The 19318-nt window shown below is 43.1% G+C and overlaps 1 protein-coding gene across 4 annotated transcripts in view; it reads left to right on the forward strand.

The window, feature by feature from the left end:
* LOC138821453 (regulation of nuclear pre-mRNA domain-containing protein 2) overlaps positions 1-12332 on the forward strand; it is a 71000-nt gene extending 58668 nt beyond the window's left edge. For 2 of the 4 annotated variants that reach the window (XM_070013681.1, XM_070013680.1), the window contains 3 exons: positions 1479-1679; positions 5835-7016; positions 7157-7347. In XM_070013681.1, coding sequence (XP_069869782.1) covers positions 1479-1679; positions 5835-7016; positions 7157-7245 — 1472 coding nt within the window. In that variant the 3' untranslated portion in view covers positions 7246-7347. Of the gene's footprint in view, positions 1-1478; positions 1680-5834 lie in introns of all 4 variants that reach the window. The other 2 variants (XM_070013679.1, XM_070013678.1) reach the window with 1 other exon arrangement.
* Positions 12333-19318: the final 6986 nt, after the last annotated feature.

Consider the following 19318-nt stretch of genomic DNA (forward strand, 5'->3'; position numbering starts at 1 on the left):
TTTTTGGGTTTTTTTAAATGTTATAACTAAATTGGTATCTAAGAGCGTACTAATTTATGGACCTAATGTATGGACATTTCCATTGTTCCTCACATTCTCAGTTTCATTTTAATTGATGTCCTATTCAAACCTTTTAAAGTTGTTTGTTTTAAGACATTCTTTGGATTAAAAATGTTAACTTTTTTCATTTTATTTCTTGTAAAATCTTTGCTCATAGTTTCATCATTTTTAACAAATCAAATGTTTGTTTTTGTTATCTTTATATACCTTTTTTACTATGTTAATAATCTACCCAATATTTTAAAATGTAAACATATAGAGGTTGCTTATATAAATCCTGTTTTAAAGGCCATTTCAGAAGCAAATTACTAACCTAGCACATGCAAGAGTTCTGCAGTTGGAGTGACTGATCATTTAGCCATCTGTTTGGGGGATTTTTTTGGTTTTTTTTTTTTGATCGGTCATGGGCTTGACCTCTGGGCCTGGGCTCTTCAGCCCAAGGCTAGCACTCTACCACTTGAGCCACAGCGCCACTTCTAGATTCCTGGTGGTTTATTGGAAATAAGAGTCTCATGGACTTTGCTGCCCGGGCTGGCTTTGAACCGTGATCCTCAGATCTTAGCCTCCTGAGTAGGATTACAGGCATTAGCCACCAGTGCCCAGAGCCATCTGTCTTTACTGGGCACCAGCAGGGCTCTGAGGCAGGATTCTCAAATATCTGATAGAGGAAAAAGACCCAGTATTGATGGCTCACGCCTGTAATCCTCGCTACTCCGGAGGCTGAGATTTGAGGATCAAGGTTTGAAGCCAGCCTTGGCAGGAAAAGTCTGTAAGACTCTTAACTCCAGATAACCATCAAACCCAGAAGTGGAGCTGTGGTTTAAGTGGTAGAATGACAGCCTTGAATGAAAAAGCAGAAAGAGACAGTGCCAAGGCCTTCCCTAAGTAAAAGCCTCAATACTGGCACACACACAAAACAATGTTAAGCCAGGTGCTGGTGGCTCACACCTGTAATCCTAGCTACTCAGGAAGCTGAGGATCACAGTTCAAAGCCAGCCTGGGCAGAAAAGTCCATGAGACTCTATCTCCAATAAACCACCAGAAAATTGGAAGTGGTGATGTGGCTCAAATGGTAGAGAGATAGGCTTGAGCTAAAGAGCTGAGGGACAGCGCCCAGGCCCAGAGTTCAAGCCCCACAACTGACCAAAAAAAAGAAAAAAAATGTTAAGTATATTTCCCTAGTTTATTTTTATTTGGGTTCTGAAAACTAATAGGTATTTATGAAAATAGCCGAATACTTGTTTGTTTTAAGGATGTTCCAAGTAAAAGGAGCAAATCTTGAATTTAATCTTCAGATTTTTTTTCTTTGTATATGTTATAATAAGGAATCTTTTGTGGATCATTGGCGGATTAGACAAGTGTCGAATTAAAAGTGCAGTTTGAATTGCATTTTCTTGAGTTCATCTTTCTGCCACCAGGGGTCAGTCCTGCATCGAGACCTTCTCCAGCAACTCCCACCAGTCCCAGCAACATCACCAGTGGCCCGAAACCACCTGCACCTGCCACAACAACTTCTCACAACCCTCTGGCAAATATCCTCTCGAAGGTGGAGATCACCCCAGAGAGTATTCTATCTGCTCTTTCCAAAACCCAGACTCAGTCAGCCCCTGCACTACAAGGTAAACTGGCATGTGCCAGAGGGACTTGAATTTTGAATGTTACGTCTCTGGCCTAATACTGAATTCCAGTTCTAGGAATACAAAGCCAAGAAATGTATACCATTAGTCCATTATTACCTTATATTTATCATTTATGATCTAGCATTTATAGAATGTGAGCACTGAAAGAGACTTTAAATACTCTCTAGTCTGATACCATCCCTTTCATTTAAGGGGCAATATGACCTGATTAAAGTCACATATGTATTTATCCAATTAGGATTAGTGCCCAGTATTCTTTTACCTACTCCATGACATCTCTAGGGACTACATTAATTCCAGGTGTTAGTACAGGTTAGTAAATGTTGAGCTTCATATACTTTTTTTTTTTTTTTTTTTTTGGTCCAGTTGTAAGGCCTGAGCTCTGGGCCTGGGCGCTGTCCCTCAGCTTTTCAGCTCAAGGCTAGCGCTCTACCACTTGAGCCACAGCGCCACTTCCAGCTTTTTTCTTTTTGCTTATGTGGTACTGAGGAATCGAACCCAGGGCCTCATGCATTCAAGGCAAGCGCTCTACCACTGAGCCACCTTCCCAGCCCTATCTATCAGTTCTTTATTGAACTATTCTGTAAATACTGGATCAGCCAATTACTGTTTTTTGTTTTTTTTTTTGTCGGTCATGGGGCCTGAACTCTGGACCTTGGCTCTTCAGCTCAAGACTAGCGCTCTACCATTTGAGCCACAGCGCCACTTCTGGCTTTTTCTGCTTATGTGGTGCTGAGGAATTGAACCCAGGGCCTATGTATGCAAGGCAAGCACTCTACCACTGAGCCACCTTCCTAGTCCCTGTTTATTTTATCTTAAAAGATATAGATGAACTTTATTATACAGAACAGTTTCCATTTTGGGATACCAAAGAATTGATGATACAGTAACTTCAACACTTAGAGTGTAAGTCAAGAGAATCTTGAGTTTGAGAACAGCCTGGGCTACATAGCAAGACTCTGTCTAGAAAAACTAAAAGGGGCTGGGAAGGTGGCTCAGTGGTAGAGCGCTTACCTTGTATGCCAGTTTCTTAAGTACCTTGTATGCCCTGGGTTCGATTCCTCAGCACCACATAAGCAAAAAAAAAAAAAGAAAAAAACCGGAAGTGGTGCTGTGGCTCAAGTGGTGGAGCGCTAGCCTTGAGCTGAAGAGCTGAGGGACAGCGCCCAGGCCCAGAGTTCAGGCCTCACGACCCAAAAAAAAAAAAAAAGAAAAGAAAAACTAAAAGGAAAAACGAAGGACATACTACAGCATATCTAGTACTACTAGTTCTTGGGCCAGTTCATTTAAGAAATTAACAGCCAGGGCTGGGAATATGGCTTAATGGTAGACTACTTGCCTAGCATGCATGAAGCCCTGGGTTTGAATCCTCAGTACCACATAAACAGAAAAGACCAGAAGTGGTATTGTGGCGTAAGTGCTAGAGCACTAGTCTTGAGGAAATAAGAAGCTCAAGGACAGTGGCCAGGCCCTGAATTCAAGCCCCACGACTGAGGGGGGGGATTTTTTTTTAACGTTCTCCTCACTCTTATCCCCCTTTTCTTTCCTCAGTCTGGGGTTTGAGTTTGCTTGGCAAGTGCTCTACCACTTGAGCCACACATCTAGTTCTGATTCTTTTAGTTCTTCTTAATTTTTTAAAAATTATCTTTAAGCAGTTGTACAAAGGGGTTTCAATGCCACAAATCAGTTTCTTAAGTATAGTGCATCTTTATCAATGCAGTTCCTCTTTTACTATCATTCCAAAGTTAAAAAAATCTTAAACTCGTTTTGTGTTTAAGCTATTCCTATAGATACAATTCTTTTTTTTTTTTTTTTTTTTTTTTTTTGGGTCCAGTAGTGGGGCCTGAACTCTGGGCCTGGGCGCTGTCCCTCAGCTCTTCAGCTCAAGGCTAGCACTCTACCACTTGAGCCATAGGGCCACTTCCGGCTTTTTTTCCTTTTGCTTATGTGGTGCTGAGGAATCGAACCCAGGGCCTCAGGCATGCAAGGCAAGCGCTCTACCACTGAGCCACCTTCCCAGCCCCTAGATACAATTCTTAAAGAGAGGCTTTTCAGCCAGACACCAGTAGCTTATGCCACTACTCAAGAAATTTAAGATCTGAAGATTGCAATTCAAAGCCAGCTCAGGTAGACAAATTTGTGAGACTCTTCAGTTAGTTAGCAAATAGAGGTACAGTTGTGTTGGGCTGGGTCCAGTGGCTCATGCCTGTATCCTAGCTACTCAGTGGGTTCTAAGCCCAGCCCAAGCATGAAGTATGTGAGACTCTTAGCCCTAATAAACTCCTCAAAAAAAAAAAAAAAAAAAAGCCAGAAGTGACACTGTGGCTTAAGTGGTACAGCACCATCCTTTAGCACAAAGAGGCTCAAACACAGCACCCAGGCCCTGAGTTCAAGCCCCAGGTCTGGCAAAAAAAAAAAAAAGTAGAGGTGTGGTTCAAGTGGTAAATCTCTAGCCTTGTCCAAGAAAGTCGAGTGAGAGGCAAAACAAGCCCCAGTACCAGCACTAAAGAGGAAGAAGGAAGAGTCTGCTGTGCTCCAGTAGACAAAGCCTATCATCCTAGCTACTCAAGAAGCTGAGATCTGAGACTCAAAGGCAGCCAGGCAGGTCTGAGAGATTCGTATTGCCCATTAGTCAGCAAAAAGCTAGAAGTGAAGGTATAGCTCAAGTGATAGAGGGCTAGACTTGTGAGAGAAAGTCCTGTTAGAACACATGGCCCCAGGGGCTGGGAAGGTGGCTCAGTGGTAGAGCGCTTGCCTTGCATGCTCGAGGCCCTGGGTTCGATTCCTCAGCACCACATAAGCAAAAAGAAAAAAGCCGGAAGTGGCACTGTGGCTCAAGTGGTAGAGTGCTAGCCTTGAGCTGAAGAGCTGAGGGACAGCGCCCAGGCCCAGAGTTCAGGCCCCACGACTGGACCCAAAAAAAAAAAAAAGAACACATGGCCCCAGAGTTCAAGCCTTAGTACAGGTACCTACCCCTCCACACACAAAACCAAAAAAAAAAAAAAACCCTTTTCAGATTACTACAACAGTATCATAGCATGATATGAACTCATCAGGCAAAATCTTGAATAGAACTAAATGTATTCTGACAAAATGAGAACTCTAGAACATAACCTTTGTGGATAGTAATACGGTTGTTTGTTAACAGGAAGTAGATTTCTCCTTAACTTTTAAGAGAATTATATCTAGCAATGTAAAGAAATATATTTACTCAAAACCTGTAAAGCAAATCTCTTATAATTTTGTTCTTATTTTGTCATCCACAGCTCTATTTGATAAGATTTTTCTACAGCTTGTTAGTGGTGAAAGATAGTTTTACCTAGGTAGCGAGATCTGAAAATCACAGTTCAAAGCCAGCCCATAAAGTCCATGAGACTCTTCTTCAATTAATCACCAGAAAACCAGAAGTGGCACTAAGCTCAGAGTAGTAGCTAGTCTTGAGCAGAAGAGCTCAGAGACAGCACCCAGGCCCCAAGTTCAAGCTCCATGACCAACCACAAAAAAAGAAAAGAAAGAAAATCTGAGTAGGATCCAGGCACCAAAAGCTGGAAATGGAGCTGAGGCTCAAGTGGTAGAGTGCTAGCCTTGAGCATAAAAGCTCAGACAGTACTTAGGCCCGGAGTTCAAGCCCCAGGACTAGCACCAAAAAATAAAATAATGAAAAATAAAATACTGGCTTAAAGCTGGAAGCATGGCTCAGTGGCACCTGTCTAACAAGCAAGAAACCCTGAGTTCACATCCCTGCACTTTGAGAAATGAAAGAAAAAAGAAATACTGGCTTAAAGTGTTGTTTTAAGAATAATTTTGCTTCCATTCTCTTCCTACACAGCTTTATTTAATCTGTGAATGATTCTGACATTAAAATCCTCCCCTTCCTGTTGCCTTTTATTGTTGGCCTTGTTCTGGACTGTAGTGGAAACATTTCAATGATTTGCTATCTTAGATTGATAAATAGGACCCATTTCTGTGACATTTTGGCATTGCTTGCTTGATGTGAATTCCCTTTCGCTTCATATTTTGAAGTCTTATCTGGTTCCCACCAGAATGAAAAGATAATATCTAAAAAACTGACATTGTTTTTATTATACAGTAGAGGGGTGTTTTCTTTAATTCCTCTAATCTTTGTTTCTACAGGCCTGTCATCTTTACTTCAGAGTGTTACTGGGAATCCAGTTCCAGCTACCGAAGCTGCATCCCAGAACATTTCATCCTCCCCAGCCAACACAACAGTGTCTACCATAAAGGGAAGAAATCTGCCCTCCAATGCCCAGTCATTTATTCCCAAAAGCTTCAGCTATTCTCCTAATTCATCAACTTCTGAAGTCTCTTCAACTTCTGCCAATAAGGCATCAATTGGGCACAACCCAGGGCTCCCAAGCACTACTTTTAAACTACCTGCTAATTCTCTAGGGTTTACAGGTACCCATAACAGTAGCCCTGCTGCCCCACCTACTGAAGTTGCCATATGCCAATCTTCAGAGGTTTCCAAGCCAAAGCTAGAGTCAGAGTCCACCTCCCCAAGCCTGGAAATGAAGATCCACAACTTCTTAAAAGGTAATCCTGGTTTCAGTGGCTTAAACCTAAACATCCCAATCCTGAGCAGTTTGGGGTCCAGTGCCTCAACAGAGAGTCATCCATCAGACTTGCAGCGTGGCCCTACTAGCACCTCAATGGACAACATCGATGGAACCCCGGTAAGGGATGAGCGGAGTGGAACACCTACCCAGGATGAGATGATGGACAAGCCCACGTCCAGCAGTGTAGATACTATGTCCTTGCTTTCTAAGATCATTAGCCCTGGTTCCTCAACACCGAGCAGTACAAGGTCACCACCCCCTGGGAGAGAGGAAAGCTACTCCCGGGAGCTCTCCAATTCTTCGTCTACATATCGACCCTTTGGCCTGGGCAGCGAGTCTCCCTATAAGCAGTCTTCTGATGGAATGGAGAGACCATCTTCCCTGATGGACTCTTCCCAGGAAAAGTTCTTTCCAGATACTTCTTTCCAAGAAGATGAGGATTACCGAGATTTTGAGTATTCAGGGCCTCCACCTTCTGCTATGATGAACCTAGAGAAGAAACCAGCCAAATCGATCCTGAAGTCAAGCAAGCTTGCTGATGCCACCGAGTACCAGCCAATCCTGTCCAGTTACAGCCACAGGGCTCAAGAATTTGGGGTAAAGTCTGCCTTCCCTCCATCTGTGAGAGCTCTCCTGGATGCTAGTGAGAACTGTGACCCTCTCTCGTCTTCCCCTGGTCTGTTTGGTGCCTTCAACATGAGAGGGAATGAACCTGGGTCTGACCGGTCGCCATCGCCGAGTAAGAATGATTCATTTTTCACCCCTGACTCCAACCACAATAGCTTGTCTCAGCCTACCACTGGGCATCTCACTTTGCCACAGAAGCAGTACCCAGACTCTCCTCACCCAGTTCCACATCGTTCCCTTTTCTCTCCGCAGAGTACCCTTGCGGCTCCCACGGGCCACCCACCCGCATCAGGCATGGAGAAAGTCCTGGCCTCCACCATTTCTACCACCTCGACGATTGAGTTTAAGAATATGCTTAAAAATGCCTCGCGCAAGCCCTCCGATGATAAGCATTTTGGCCAGACCCCCAACAAGGGCACTTCCAGTGATGGTGTCAGCCTGTCCAACCTCACCCAGCCCAGTTTGACAGCCACTGAGCAGCAACAAGAAGAGCACTATCGCATAGAAACCCGTGTCTCCTCCTCCTGCTTAGACTTGCCTGATAGCACAGAAGAAAAGGGGGCCCCTATAGAAACTCTGGGTTACCATAATGCAGCCAATAGGAGGATGTCAGGGGAGCCAATACAGACGGTAGAGTCCATCCGAGTTCCTGGGAAGGGAAATAGAGGACATGGGCGTGAGGCTTCAAGGGTGGGTTGGTTTGATCTGAGCACATCAGGCAGCTCTTTTGACAATGGTCCCTCAAGTGCCTCTGAGCTGGCGTCCCTTGGGGGTGGGGGCAGCGGAGGCCTCACTGGTTTTAAAACAACACCATACAAGGAACGGGCACCCCAATTTCAGGAGAGTGTCGGCAGCTTTCGTTCCAACAGTTTCAACTCAACATTTGAGCATCATCTCCCCCCATCCCCCCTGGAACATGGGGCACCCTTCCAGAGAGAGCCAGTGGGGCCGTCACCTGCCCCGCCCGCCCCGTCTAAGGATCATGGTGGTATCTTCTCTCGAGATGCGCCCACTCATCTGCCCTCTGTGGATCTTTCGAACCCCTTCACAAAAGAGGCGGCCCTGGCTCACGCGGCCCCACCGCCGCCTCCTGGCGAGCACAGCGGAGTTTCTTTCCCAACCCCACCCCCTCCACCCCCTGGGGAACATAGCAGTGGCGCCAGTGCTGTCCCCTTTGCTACTCCACCCCCTCCGCCCCCGGTTGACCACTCCGGGGTTATTCCCTTCCCAACCCCACCACTGGCAGAACACGGAGTGGCAGGGGCTGTGGCAGTATTTCCCAAGGACCATAGTTCTCTCCTTCAAGGGGCCCTGGCTGAGCATTTTGGGGTGCTCACAGGACCCAGGGACCATGTGGGCCCCACCCAACGGGACCTCAACGGCCCTGGCCTTAGCCGTGTACGCGAGAGCCTGAGCCTGCCCTCCCATTCTCTGGAGCACCTGGGTCCAGCCCATGGAGGAGGAGGAGGTGGGGGACTCGGCAACAGCAGCAGTGGCCCCCTCCTGGGTCCCTCACACAGAGACACCATCAGCCGGAGTGGTATGATTTTACGGAGTCCCAGGCCAGATTTTAGGCCCCGGGAACCTTTTCTTGGCAGAGACCCATTCCACAGTTTAAAAAGACCCAGGCCACCTTTTGCTAGGGGCCCTCCGTTCTTTGCACCAAAACGCCCATTCTTCCCTCCCAGGTACTGATTTGGAACCATGGGAAAGACAATTTGAACAGTTCAGAGAGCATTGGAAGTAGGAGTTTGGTTAATTGTTGTTTTTATTTGTTTTCCCTCCCTTGATTTACTTTTTTTTTTTTTTAAATGAAGGGCCTCTTTTCAAAATTAAAAAGCTCCACATATTTTACTATTCCATCTATCCTCTCTCCCACTGCACTTACTACCTTCCTTCCCCAAGTTGTTTGTATTTTTAAAAAGAAGAAATAAACACAACCAAAGCCACTGCATTTGGCCAGGGTTCTGGGGAGTGGAGAGGAAAACTAAGTTCTGTCCCATCAAATATTACTACATTGAAATAAAACTTCCCTCAGTACAGGTGATGACGTGCAATGTTGGGGTGTTACTTTGGGCTTGACCTGTTTAGTACTCCAGGGTTCCTGTCCCCTTCCTTTCTTGTACTTGCTGTCCTGCTGATAGCCAAGAGCTGATACTTTTGAGGAAGGAAATATGGGAGACCTTGGGCCTGTCCAGTTTTGTTTTGTTTTTAAAGGTACTGAAATTGAGTTCTTTGCCCTGCTAAAAAATTAATTTTTTAATAACTTCTTCCTTTAAAGTACTATCAGGCTGTCATGTTACTTTGAGGTACTCTAAATCTCACTGTTCAAGTGGAAAGTTTTCCTTTTGTCCGTTGAATGGAATTCAGGAAGCTGAATAGAATTTCAAAGTTGAAAGTGTGACTACAGTATAAAAAGCTAAGAAAGGAACCGTGTTTTGTTTTTGTTTTTTTCGTGTGATGTGATCTGATCTTTGTAAAAGAAAGATTAGCAAATGTTCCAGTAGTTCCCACACATCTTGTATAAGCCCTTGCCTACTGCTTCTTTCTTTTTCTTACTCAGTTACCATTTCTGTTTTGGCTACAAAGTTCCCATGGTTGACAGTTGACACAAAGGTGCAATTGAAATATCCCTGCATTTTTAAACAATAAGTAGACCTTAATTTTACCATTGGTCTCCCTAATGTGATGCTCAGCGGTGGTTTTCAGTAAACTTTACCTGTTAGAGAAAGGAAAATATTTTGTCTTTGTATTCCTTTTCCCTTTCCCCAGTCCTCAATTCACCCTTGTTCTTGGTATTTCAAAGGCGATTTGGTAGTATCTTTGTATTATACCTCTTCAAGTGTGTCTTAGAAACAGGTGGGCATTACTCTACAGGTTTTCACAGAGAAATAGAAGGACTTGATAAGTCCAGATTGACACCTCTCTGCAGCTAGCAGCTTGATATATTTCAAGGCTCAAGCTTAGCTAAGTCTCCACCTCCCTCCCCCCAATAAGAAGTAAAGAACATTTGTGCCCTTAGTCATTTTACATGAGAAGTGTTTCCTTCTCCCTGATTTAAAAGATTTGTTTGTATTCCACAACCAATACTTGGGAAAAGAGACAATCACTGTACTTTGAGCGTTTATATCTTTGTATGTAGGGACACTAAAAGGCAAATACTGCTTATTACAATTTTTTAATTTAGTATTTTACACCAAGATATACACTGATAATCTCCAGCTAACAGTACTAACAGTTTTTAAATGAATCCTAGCAAGATTCATGTATTCTCTCTGAAGTTAGTATAGAACTAACCCATAGGGTACTACAGGAATTTTTTGGATTTCTCTGTGAAATAAAAGATGGAAGAAAGTGAGCAATGTAGTAGAAGACCATTCTTTATCTCAAATCTGCTTTTAAAAGAAGGAGCAGCCTAAACCAGGTGTGCATTATAGCTTGGGAGTTTGTGTTATGTATTTCATGTTATTTATTTTAGTTCACCTTGTGTTCTATGGTTAGGATGTGGCAGATCATTCATCTCCTTAATGCCTATCTGGTCTTAAGCCAGCTGTTCTTAACTTTAACCCTCTCAAGCCTCTGCCCTGTCTGTAGCTCTCCCCACAAAAATGCATGATATCATGACCTTGTGTGTGGGATGGGGTACATAGTATAGCAAAGCAAAAGAAGTAGAGTTATATTGAGTATTAAGACATTTGTATAGCAAAAAAAAAAAAGCATAAAAGAAAGTGGGGGTGGGAGTAAGGTATTCTATTTTACTTGCAAAGTTGACTTTTTTTGTAGAAATTAAGTGGGATGATTTTCATTCTAGAATAAAAGAATGTGAATTCTTTCTGCTGCTCTTGTTTAAGCTAAATGTAGTGTTTACTTGAAAAGGCTCACTGACCGTTTGATTTTATCAGAAAATGTGGGGATATCAGGAAAGTAGCTTCCTGGATGTTGGGACAGGGTAATTGTCCTCAAAAGTGTGATGGCTGATACATGAAAGGAAGACACTGTACAGGTCAAAGATGGACTTTTAAGAGGTGTGTGTTTGTTTTGTGTGTGTGATAATTCAGTTTTACCACAAGATCCTCAGTACATTTGTTTCAGGATGGAAGTGAGGATTTGTATGAGACTGCTGGCTATTAAGGAAGTCTGTCTACAACAGTAAAAGAAGACGACAATGTATATATGTGATATAGTGAAACAAAAAGAATTCTGGTATTCATAAAACATGAAACAAAAGGGTTTTATTCTTTCTGTGTCTGTGATTTAAACTCTGTGACCATGCTCTGACTTTTGTATTTCATCCAACTTAAAAAAAAATAAACATATTTTTTAAAGAATGTATTAATATAGCGTGTCTTAGCAAGGACATGATTCCATATGAAAGCATATGTGAAGTTGCCTAAGGTCCTTGGTGCTCACTATAAAATCACAGACAAAGAATTCTAGTGAAAATACTAGTACTGCTTAAAATTTAGTGATACGGTATCAGAAATAAGGTCCCTGAAGTATTTTGTAAGAGATTTCTCTTAGATTAAGTAAGAGAGAGCTTTCTCCCTGCTCCCTTATGTTCTCCCTAGAGTCCAGGTAAATCATAAGTTGGTTTAATTAGAGAGGGTAAAATGAACAGAATAGGACTCATCCTCCTATCACCAGGAATATAATGTGATACATAGTACAGCAAACCTTTCTCTGTCTAGACCTTGTGAATATGCTAAATTTCCACAATTGCAGAATAATCACTATCAGTCCTGAAGTTACCTGTTCATGCAGAATTAAGCTTCAGCTGTTACAATTTTGAAGCTGCTGTAAATTACTGCTTCCTCCCTTTTTTTAAAAAATTGGTGGAGTGCCTGTTAATAAATTAGATAAGTTGGATTGATATTTCTCACGTGTTTAGTTTGGAAAACAAAAACAACTACATGCTTTAGAGGCAACAACAAGATCCTTTTGAAATGTGTATTAATATCATTTAATAAAATAACTAGTTCTAAAGGTTTGACATTTTTCTTTGAGGTTGGGGCTTTGACCAAGGGCCCCTGGCTGCTCTACCGAATCAAATAGGAGACAGCTCTCCAGGAGTGGAAACTGCTGCTTTGTGGTTCAGACCTGTGGTTGGAAAGTCTAAAATTTCTCCAACGAAGATCCAACATGACTGCCCAGGGCTGAGAGTGAAATCAAGAAAAGCCCGGATATGTCTCTGGAGATGCAATTGTATTGGCTTTTGGTGTAAGGGTATGTGGGGAAGGGAAGTGAGAATAGTGTGTACTGAGCAATTATCGGGCACACAGAAAGATGTCATAGAGCACTCATCCCCTTCCTCATGACCGCTTGCACTTACTTCTTGCCATTCCTTTTTTTAAAAAAAACTCTTTGTCCTCAATGTTTTGTTTTCCAGATTAATAAAGTATAGTTTTCTTTGTTGTGTGGTTGACTTTCACCTCTGACCTTGATCTTATCCAGCTGCCCCTTTGACTTTTAATGGCATTGAAGGCCATCTGAGCCAGTAAGATCTTCAGGACTTGTGGGTTTTGTTTGATCTTTTGTATAATTGTGTAGTGGGTGGGGTTGAGGCCAAGATGCTCAGGGAGTGGTTGGTAATGGGATATATTGTATGAATAATTATTTCTGTGTCTTCCAAAAGTTGTATAATTGTGAGCCAAGTAGTATTATAAAAACAGAATTGAAGCATAGGATTGAAGAAGGGTGTGGTGTGGTAAGGGTCCTACCCCCACATCTAACCTTCTCACTGCACTTTGGCAATCAGGAGTGACACTTTACCCTTCTTTCTCACCCCATTGTGTGTGTGTGTGTGTGTGCGCGCGCGCGCACGCATGCACGTGGGCACCAGTACTGGGACTTGAAATTAAGGCCTGGGTATTCTACCTTAACTTTTGCTCAAGGTAGGCATTCTACCAGTTGAACCACAGCTACACTTCTGGCTTTTTGGTGGTAATTGGACATGAGAGTCTCATGGACTTTGCTGCCCAGGCTGGCTTTGAACCATGATACTCAGATCTCAGCATCCTGAATGGCTAAGATTAAAGTCATGAGTCACCAGTGCCTGGCTCCCTTTTTTCATAATCCAGTGAGGCTTAATATATGGAATGTTGGCATTAAGGGTTAAAAGATATTCACAACATAGCGCAGGCCAGGTCACTGGCAGGGTAGAAGGCTCAAAATAGCATTCTTGATTACGTGAATATGTGTGTCACAGGACACTTTAGAAATAGCAGCCTAGGGACACACCCAGCAGGTGAGGGCGCACAGGAACTGGCTGCCTTTGGAATCTGGCTCACCCTTGTCCCTTGGGACTTTAGTTTTGTCACCTGGTTCCTATTTCTACTAAGGAAGCAACAGCTTCAGACTTCCTCTTTGGCCTTTGTGGATGTGTTATTGAAAATGGCTAACTTCCTCCTCCTAAATTGTTTAAGCTAATGTCTAACTGGTATGAGTTAGCTCCTCCTGTGTGTAGACCTAGTAACACCATGAGAATGAGTTCGGGGTATTGGGGCATTTCTAATTCTTATGAGTAACTATAGACAAGTCTGGTCAGTGGCTGTTCACAATTGCTGAGTAGTAAGTCATGAAGGCTGCATAGAAAAAGATACTAAAGGCCACCACGTAAGAGAGAGCTCTTAATAACCTGTTCTCCCATGTAGAAGCACATGTGCATTATAGGAAGAAACAAATGGAACATAGAACCAGATATCCAAATTACCTCTCATGCAAACAGCTTTGCTTAACTGCAAGTTTAAGAAGGGGATATAATGCTGGGATGTATTCAGACACATATTCTATGATTGGGAGAGGGGGTGCTAGGAATTGAACTGAGTTTGCTCTACCACTGAACCTCATGAGAACCCTTTTTTTGTTTTTTTGTTTTTTTGTTTTTTTTTTTTTTTAAGATGATTGGGTCTTCCCTTTGTTCTCACCTAGGCAACAGTCAAAAGTAAAAAGTACAAAGTGGGTGGAGAGGTTAGTGAGCCCTGCAGGACCAACAGAAACAAATAGAGACTGTACCTGTTTTTACTCAAAAGGGTGTTGGCTAAACCAGTCTACCCTGTACCTGTTCAGGTTTGTAGCAAAGGTTCCAGCAAATTTACTACTTTATCCCCATTGTATCCCCTTGTGGTTTTGTTTTGTTTTTTGGTCTGTTTTGGGGCCTTAACTCTGGGCCTGGGCGCTGTCCCTCAGCTCTTCAGCTTAAGGTTAGTGCTCTTACTACTTGAGTCACAGCGCCACTTCCAGCCTTTTCTGCTTATGTGGTCCTGAGGAATCAAACCCAGGGCCTCATGCATGCAAGGCAAGCACTCTACCACTGAGCCTCCTTCCCAACCCCATCTGCTTGTTTTTTAATCCTTTGCTGATTATGGTAAAGAGAGGACTTCCAACTTCCTACATTTGGTTGGGTGCATGTGGCATTTCAGTTGAAAAGAGATTGTCAGCATCCAGTATCCCCCTCTAGATTACAACTGGAGTAGTCAGCCATTGCTGAGCACTGTAGAAGTTAATTAAAAGCTGGGTCCCATCCAACAAACTTCCACTGACACTATGAAGCCCAACTTCTATACTCTCCCCTGTGCCTTTAGCAAGTGACCACTACTTTGGGCCTGAAAAGCACTTGCTAGAGGTACAGTTCATTGATAAAACACTTGCCTACACCCTAGGTATTATGTCTAGCACTACACACAAAAAAGATAATAAAAGCATGAATCTTTTTATATTGTACCTCACCCATTAGTTTCTTAATATCATTTTGGTACAGAAAAATGGTATTTGCTTCTAAGAGTTAATATAGGTTTGGGGGTATGTGCTGATTCCACTAAGTAGAAAATTTATCTTCAACAAAAAAAGTATTCTTAACAAATATTTTATTTATTTTTTATTTTTTGGGTCCAGTCGTGGGGCCTGAACTCTGGGCCTGGGTGCTGTCCCTCAGCTCTTCAGCTCAATGCTAGCGCTCTACCACTTGAGCCACAGCGCCACTTCTGGCTTTTTCTTTTTGCTTATGTGGTGCTGAGGAATCGAACCCAGGGCCTCATGCATGCAAGGCAAGCGCTCTACCACTGAGCCACCTTCCCAGCCTCCTTAACAAATATTTTAATACTACAAAGACTCACCAGGTACTGTAGCCCAGTACTTAAGAGGCTGAGACAGAAGGATCTTGAGTTCCAAGCCAAAACTTGTCTCAAAAAAAAAAAAAAAAGTTCTTTAACCAAACTTTTTAATCCTTTATAAACTAACTTGGAATATCTCTGCTAAGAATGAAGTAAAGCTGAGAAGTTACTAAAATTTGACTTATGCTTGTAGGACAGCCTTTACTGAGGATTCCTCTGTCCTGAACTTCTGTGGAAATCTTTTGGTGTTTTTCCTTCATACCTTTCTTTGATCTGGTAGAAAAAAGTTGGAAGACACCTTTTTTTTCTTGGCTTTGTATAGGAAACACCTCTTCACTCTATATATTAAAGTCCTCTTTGGCAGCAAGAATCTGAGTTGCTACTCAAGAGGAAAAGGAAGCCACATTGCCAAATGTGATACATTATGACTAATCTGGTTCCAGAGAAGCAACAAGGCATAACAAAAACAACTCAGATAGACCAGGCATGACTTTCAGGATCATTTCTCTGTTTAGCAGGGAGCTTAAGCCAGTGGCTCACATCCCTAATCCTAGCTATTTAGGAAGCTGAAACCTGAGGGTCATAGTTCAAAGCCAGCTTGAGCAGGAAAGCCCATGAGACTTTTATTTGCAATTAACAGCAAAAAGCTGTGGAGCTGTGGGGTAGAGCACTAGCTTTGAGGGGGCAAAAATAGCAGTACAGTGCCTAGGCCCTGAGTTCAAGCCCCAAGACTGGCAGAAAGGAAGAAAGAAAAGGAGGGAAGGAAATAGAGTATAAGAGTTGACAGTTCTAGGAACTAGAGAGTCAAACATCACATAGTAGGTATAATGTTTTCTGGAAGGGGTGAAGTGGAATGAGCAAGAAGAAAACTTACAGGAAGACTTAATTGTTGAAATTCCCTGAGGTCAAAGCATATACTAGTCAAAAGTTGTAGAAGAAGAATAAACCATTAATTAAAGCCATTGGATTTAATTGGTTGACTTGTTATAAGAGGTGGCATGAATACCTCTTGGCATTGCTTCCTTCCTCCACTGCAACACAGTATACAGAGGGGATGATGTAGTAACTGATCGACATCACTCCATCATCCAACTCAGACACTGTATACAGTAAGCAGTAAATGTTCCAGGGGGTGAATAAAGGGAGCTGCCATCTAAGGGCAGCTACTTATTTATTCTGCCATCTCTACAGTCTGGATAAAAGAGGGCCAGTGGAATGATTAGCATCAGTGTCTGTATTCTGTAAAGCTTCACCTAATAATTATTGAGCACCTACCATTTTATTGTCTACAGTGTAACATTCCCCAGCCCCTTTTGGTACAGACCACAAGAAAAATTTGGCCTGCCATTATGACCCTTCTGAATGCTATTTTAAAATTCTGCTACTTTCAATTGTATATACAGCTAACTTTTCTCTCTCACAGTCTTGTCTCTTTCTCTTTGTATTTCAGGATGTCTAACATACCAGAAGATGGAGCCAAGACTCATAGTGAAGCTTATGACTCACATCAACTACCCTCCCCAGAGAGAACTTCCTACCTCTCTGCAAACATAATTAAAGAGCTTTCTCTGACAACTCTGCTACCACAACCCTTGATTCCATCACCAGTGAAACTTAAGAACCAACTCCAACCATCCCTAGCCCCAGGTGAGGGGACTAATTGGGTATTACTGTGGGCCTCATAGCTGCCCTCAAGTTCATTTCCCTTCCTTACTGTAAATCTAGACATTTCTGTGTTTACTGTGTAAAATTAGTTAAATAGAACTAGTCCTGTATCCTAGATAGAACAAGATGGGAGAGAGAATAAAGGAAGTTGAAAGCTGGGATAAGAATGAAAGAAGGGAGGCTGGGAAGGTGGCTCAGTGGTAGAGCGCTTGCCTTGCATGCATGAGTCCCTGGGTTCGATTCCTCAGCACCACATAAACAGAAAAAGCCAGATGTGGTGCTGTGGCTCAAGTGATAGAGCGCTAGCCTTGAGCTGAAGAGCTGAGGGACAGTGCCCAGGCCCGGAGTTCAAGCCCCATGACTGACCAAAAAAAAAAAAGAAAGATGGCTCATGTACAGGAGTAGCAAATTTGTTGTGAACCTCTCACAGGTGACTGTGGAGTAAGTGAGGAGCAAACTCAATGACTAGAGGTAGTATGGTGTGCTGGAAGAGTGAATGCCTAGGACTCAGAAGCCAGAATTGGCACTTACTGGTTGGCTTTATTTTATTATACCAGTACCGGGGCTTGAATTCAGGGTCTGGATATTGTCCCTTAGCTTTGTTCCTCAAAGTTGGTGCTCTCCTACTTGAACCACATCTCCACTTACAGCTTTTTGGTGGATAATTGGAGATAAGAATTGCATGGATGGGGCTGGGAAGGTGGCTCAGTGGTAGAGCACTTGCCTTGCATGCTCGAGGCCCTGGGTTCGATTCCTCAGCACCACATAAGAAAAAAGGCAGAAGTGGCACTGTGGCTCAAGTGGTAGAGTGCTAGCCTTGAGCTTAAGAGCTGAGGGACAGCGCCCAGGCCCAGAGTTCAGGCCCACGACCGGACCCCCCCCCCAAAAAAAAAAAAAAAAAAAAAGAATTGCATGGACTTTTCCTGCTGGGTTGATATTGAACTGTGATTGTCAGATCTCAGTCTCCTTAGTAGGATTACAGGCATGAGTCAACAGTGCCCTGTGCTGGTAAGCTTTAAGTCATTTGTCATCTCTGACCTTAAATTCCACATCGGTAAGATTAAGAGGTCTTGGGGCTGGAAAGGTGACTCAGTGGTAGATTGCTTGCCTTGCATGCATGAGGCCCTGGGTTTTATTCCTCAGCACCACATAAACAGAAAAGACCAGAAGTGGCACTGTGGCCCAAGTGGTAGAGTGCTGCCTTGAGCTGAAGATCTGAAGGACAGCACCCAGGCCCAGAGTTCAAGCCCCACCATGGACAAAAAAAAAAAAAGAGATTAATAGGTCTGCAGGACTATGACTCAAGCCTGTAATCCTAGCTATCTCATCCCCAACAGAAAAAGGCGGAAGTGGCTCTGTGACTCAAGTGGTAGAATGCTAGCCTTGAGCAAAAGGAGCTCAGAGACAGAGCCCAGGTTCAGAGTTTAAGCCTCAGAACTGGCAAAAAAAAAAAATCTTTAAGCACCAAGAGTAGGAAGGGATTCTAAGAAATGACCTGTTCACCCCCAGGCTGGTGGATCACACTTGTAATCCTTGCTGCTGGGTAGGCTGAGATCTGAAGATTGAAGCCAGCCCAGGCAGGAAGTGAGACTCTTATCTCCAATTCCTCATTAACACCAGAACACCGGAAATGGTACTGTGGCTCAAAGTGGTAGAGCACCTCCACTCTTAAGAAGAAGAGTTCAGGGGCAGGCCCTGAGGTCAAGCCGCACACAACGGACAAAACAGACAAAAAAAACCCAAAACAGTTTAGGTTCTTTGTTCCAGCCTTAAAATTGTTATATCCATTTATTACAATGGCTTCTTGTTGATGATGTCTATTATCTTATACCAAGCACTATGCTAGACGATTTACATAAATTTTACTTAGACAATTGAATTACTTTATTTATTTATTTATTTTATTTATTGCCAGTCCTGGGGCTTGAACTCAGGGCCTGGGCACTGTCCCTGAGTTTTTTGTTGTTGTTGTTGTTGTTTAATTCAAGGCTAGTACTCCTCCTCTTGAACCACAGCACCACTTCCAGCTTTTTCTGTTTATGTGGTACTGAGGATTCTAACCCAGGGTTTCATGCATGCTAAGCAAGCACTCTATCACTAAACCACATTCCAAGCATCCATTTATACTTGTTTTGTAGATGGGAAAACAAAATTCAGGTAAATTAAATTATTTACAAAAATTACTTCTTGACAGGTTCAGGGTTTGTTTATATTTGTTTATAAGTCTGGTTCAAAAATCTCTGCTCTTGTTGCCTGCCTGCCCCTGCCTGTCTGCCTGCTTGTCCTAAGGATCATATATTAAAAACATTACGACTAAAGGGAAATTACTATCATTTCTGGTCTGTTTCCTCTCCCTTTATTAAGAATTCTACTTACTCAGCGGCAGGACATCTTACTGCTACTTGGAGCTGTCAGCTGAAATGTGGCGGGTTGGGGGAATTGCAGGTGTGTGTAACAATTTCCATCTTCCGGGCAGCCGGAACTATTCTCGAGGCTGCTTGTGTTGTGTAGGGTGTGCCTTTTGGAGTTCCTCGGAGGGCGTGCCAGACTCGAGTGGCATCTCTGTGGCCAATAGGCGGGGATGTTGTTGATGTGGGAGCCAATTAGGAATCTAGCTGAGGAGAAGCCCCGCTAATCTAAG

Source organism: Dipodomys merriami, unplaced genomic scaffold (assembly GCF_024711535.1).
Source record: "Dipodomys merriami isolate MVZ:Mamm:240054 unplaced genomic scaffold, mDipMer1.0.p SCAF_92, whole genome shotgun sequence".
Classification (NCBI taxonomy): domain Eukaryota; kingdom Metazoa; phylum Chordata; class Mammalia; order Rodentia; family Heteromyidae; genus Dipodomys; species Dipodomys merriami.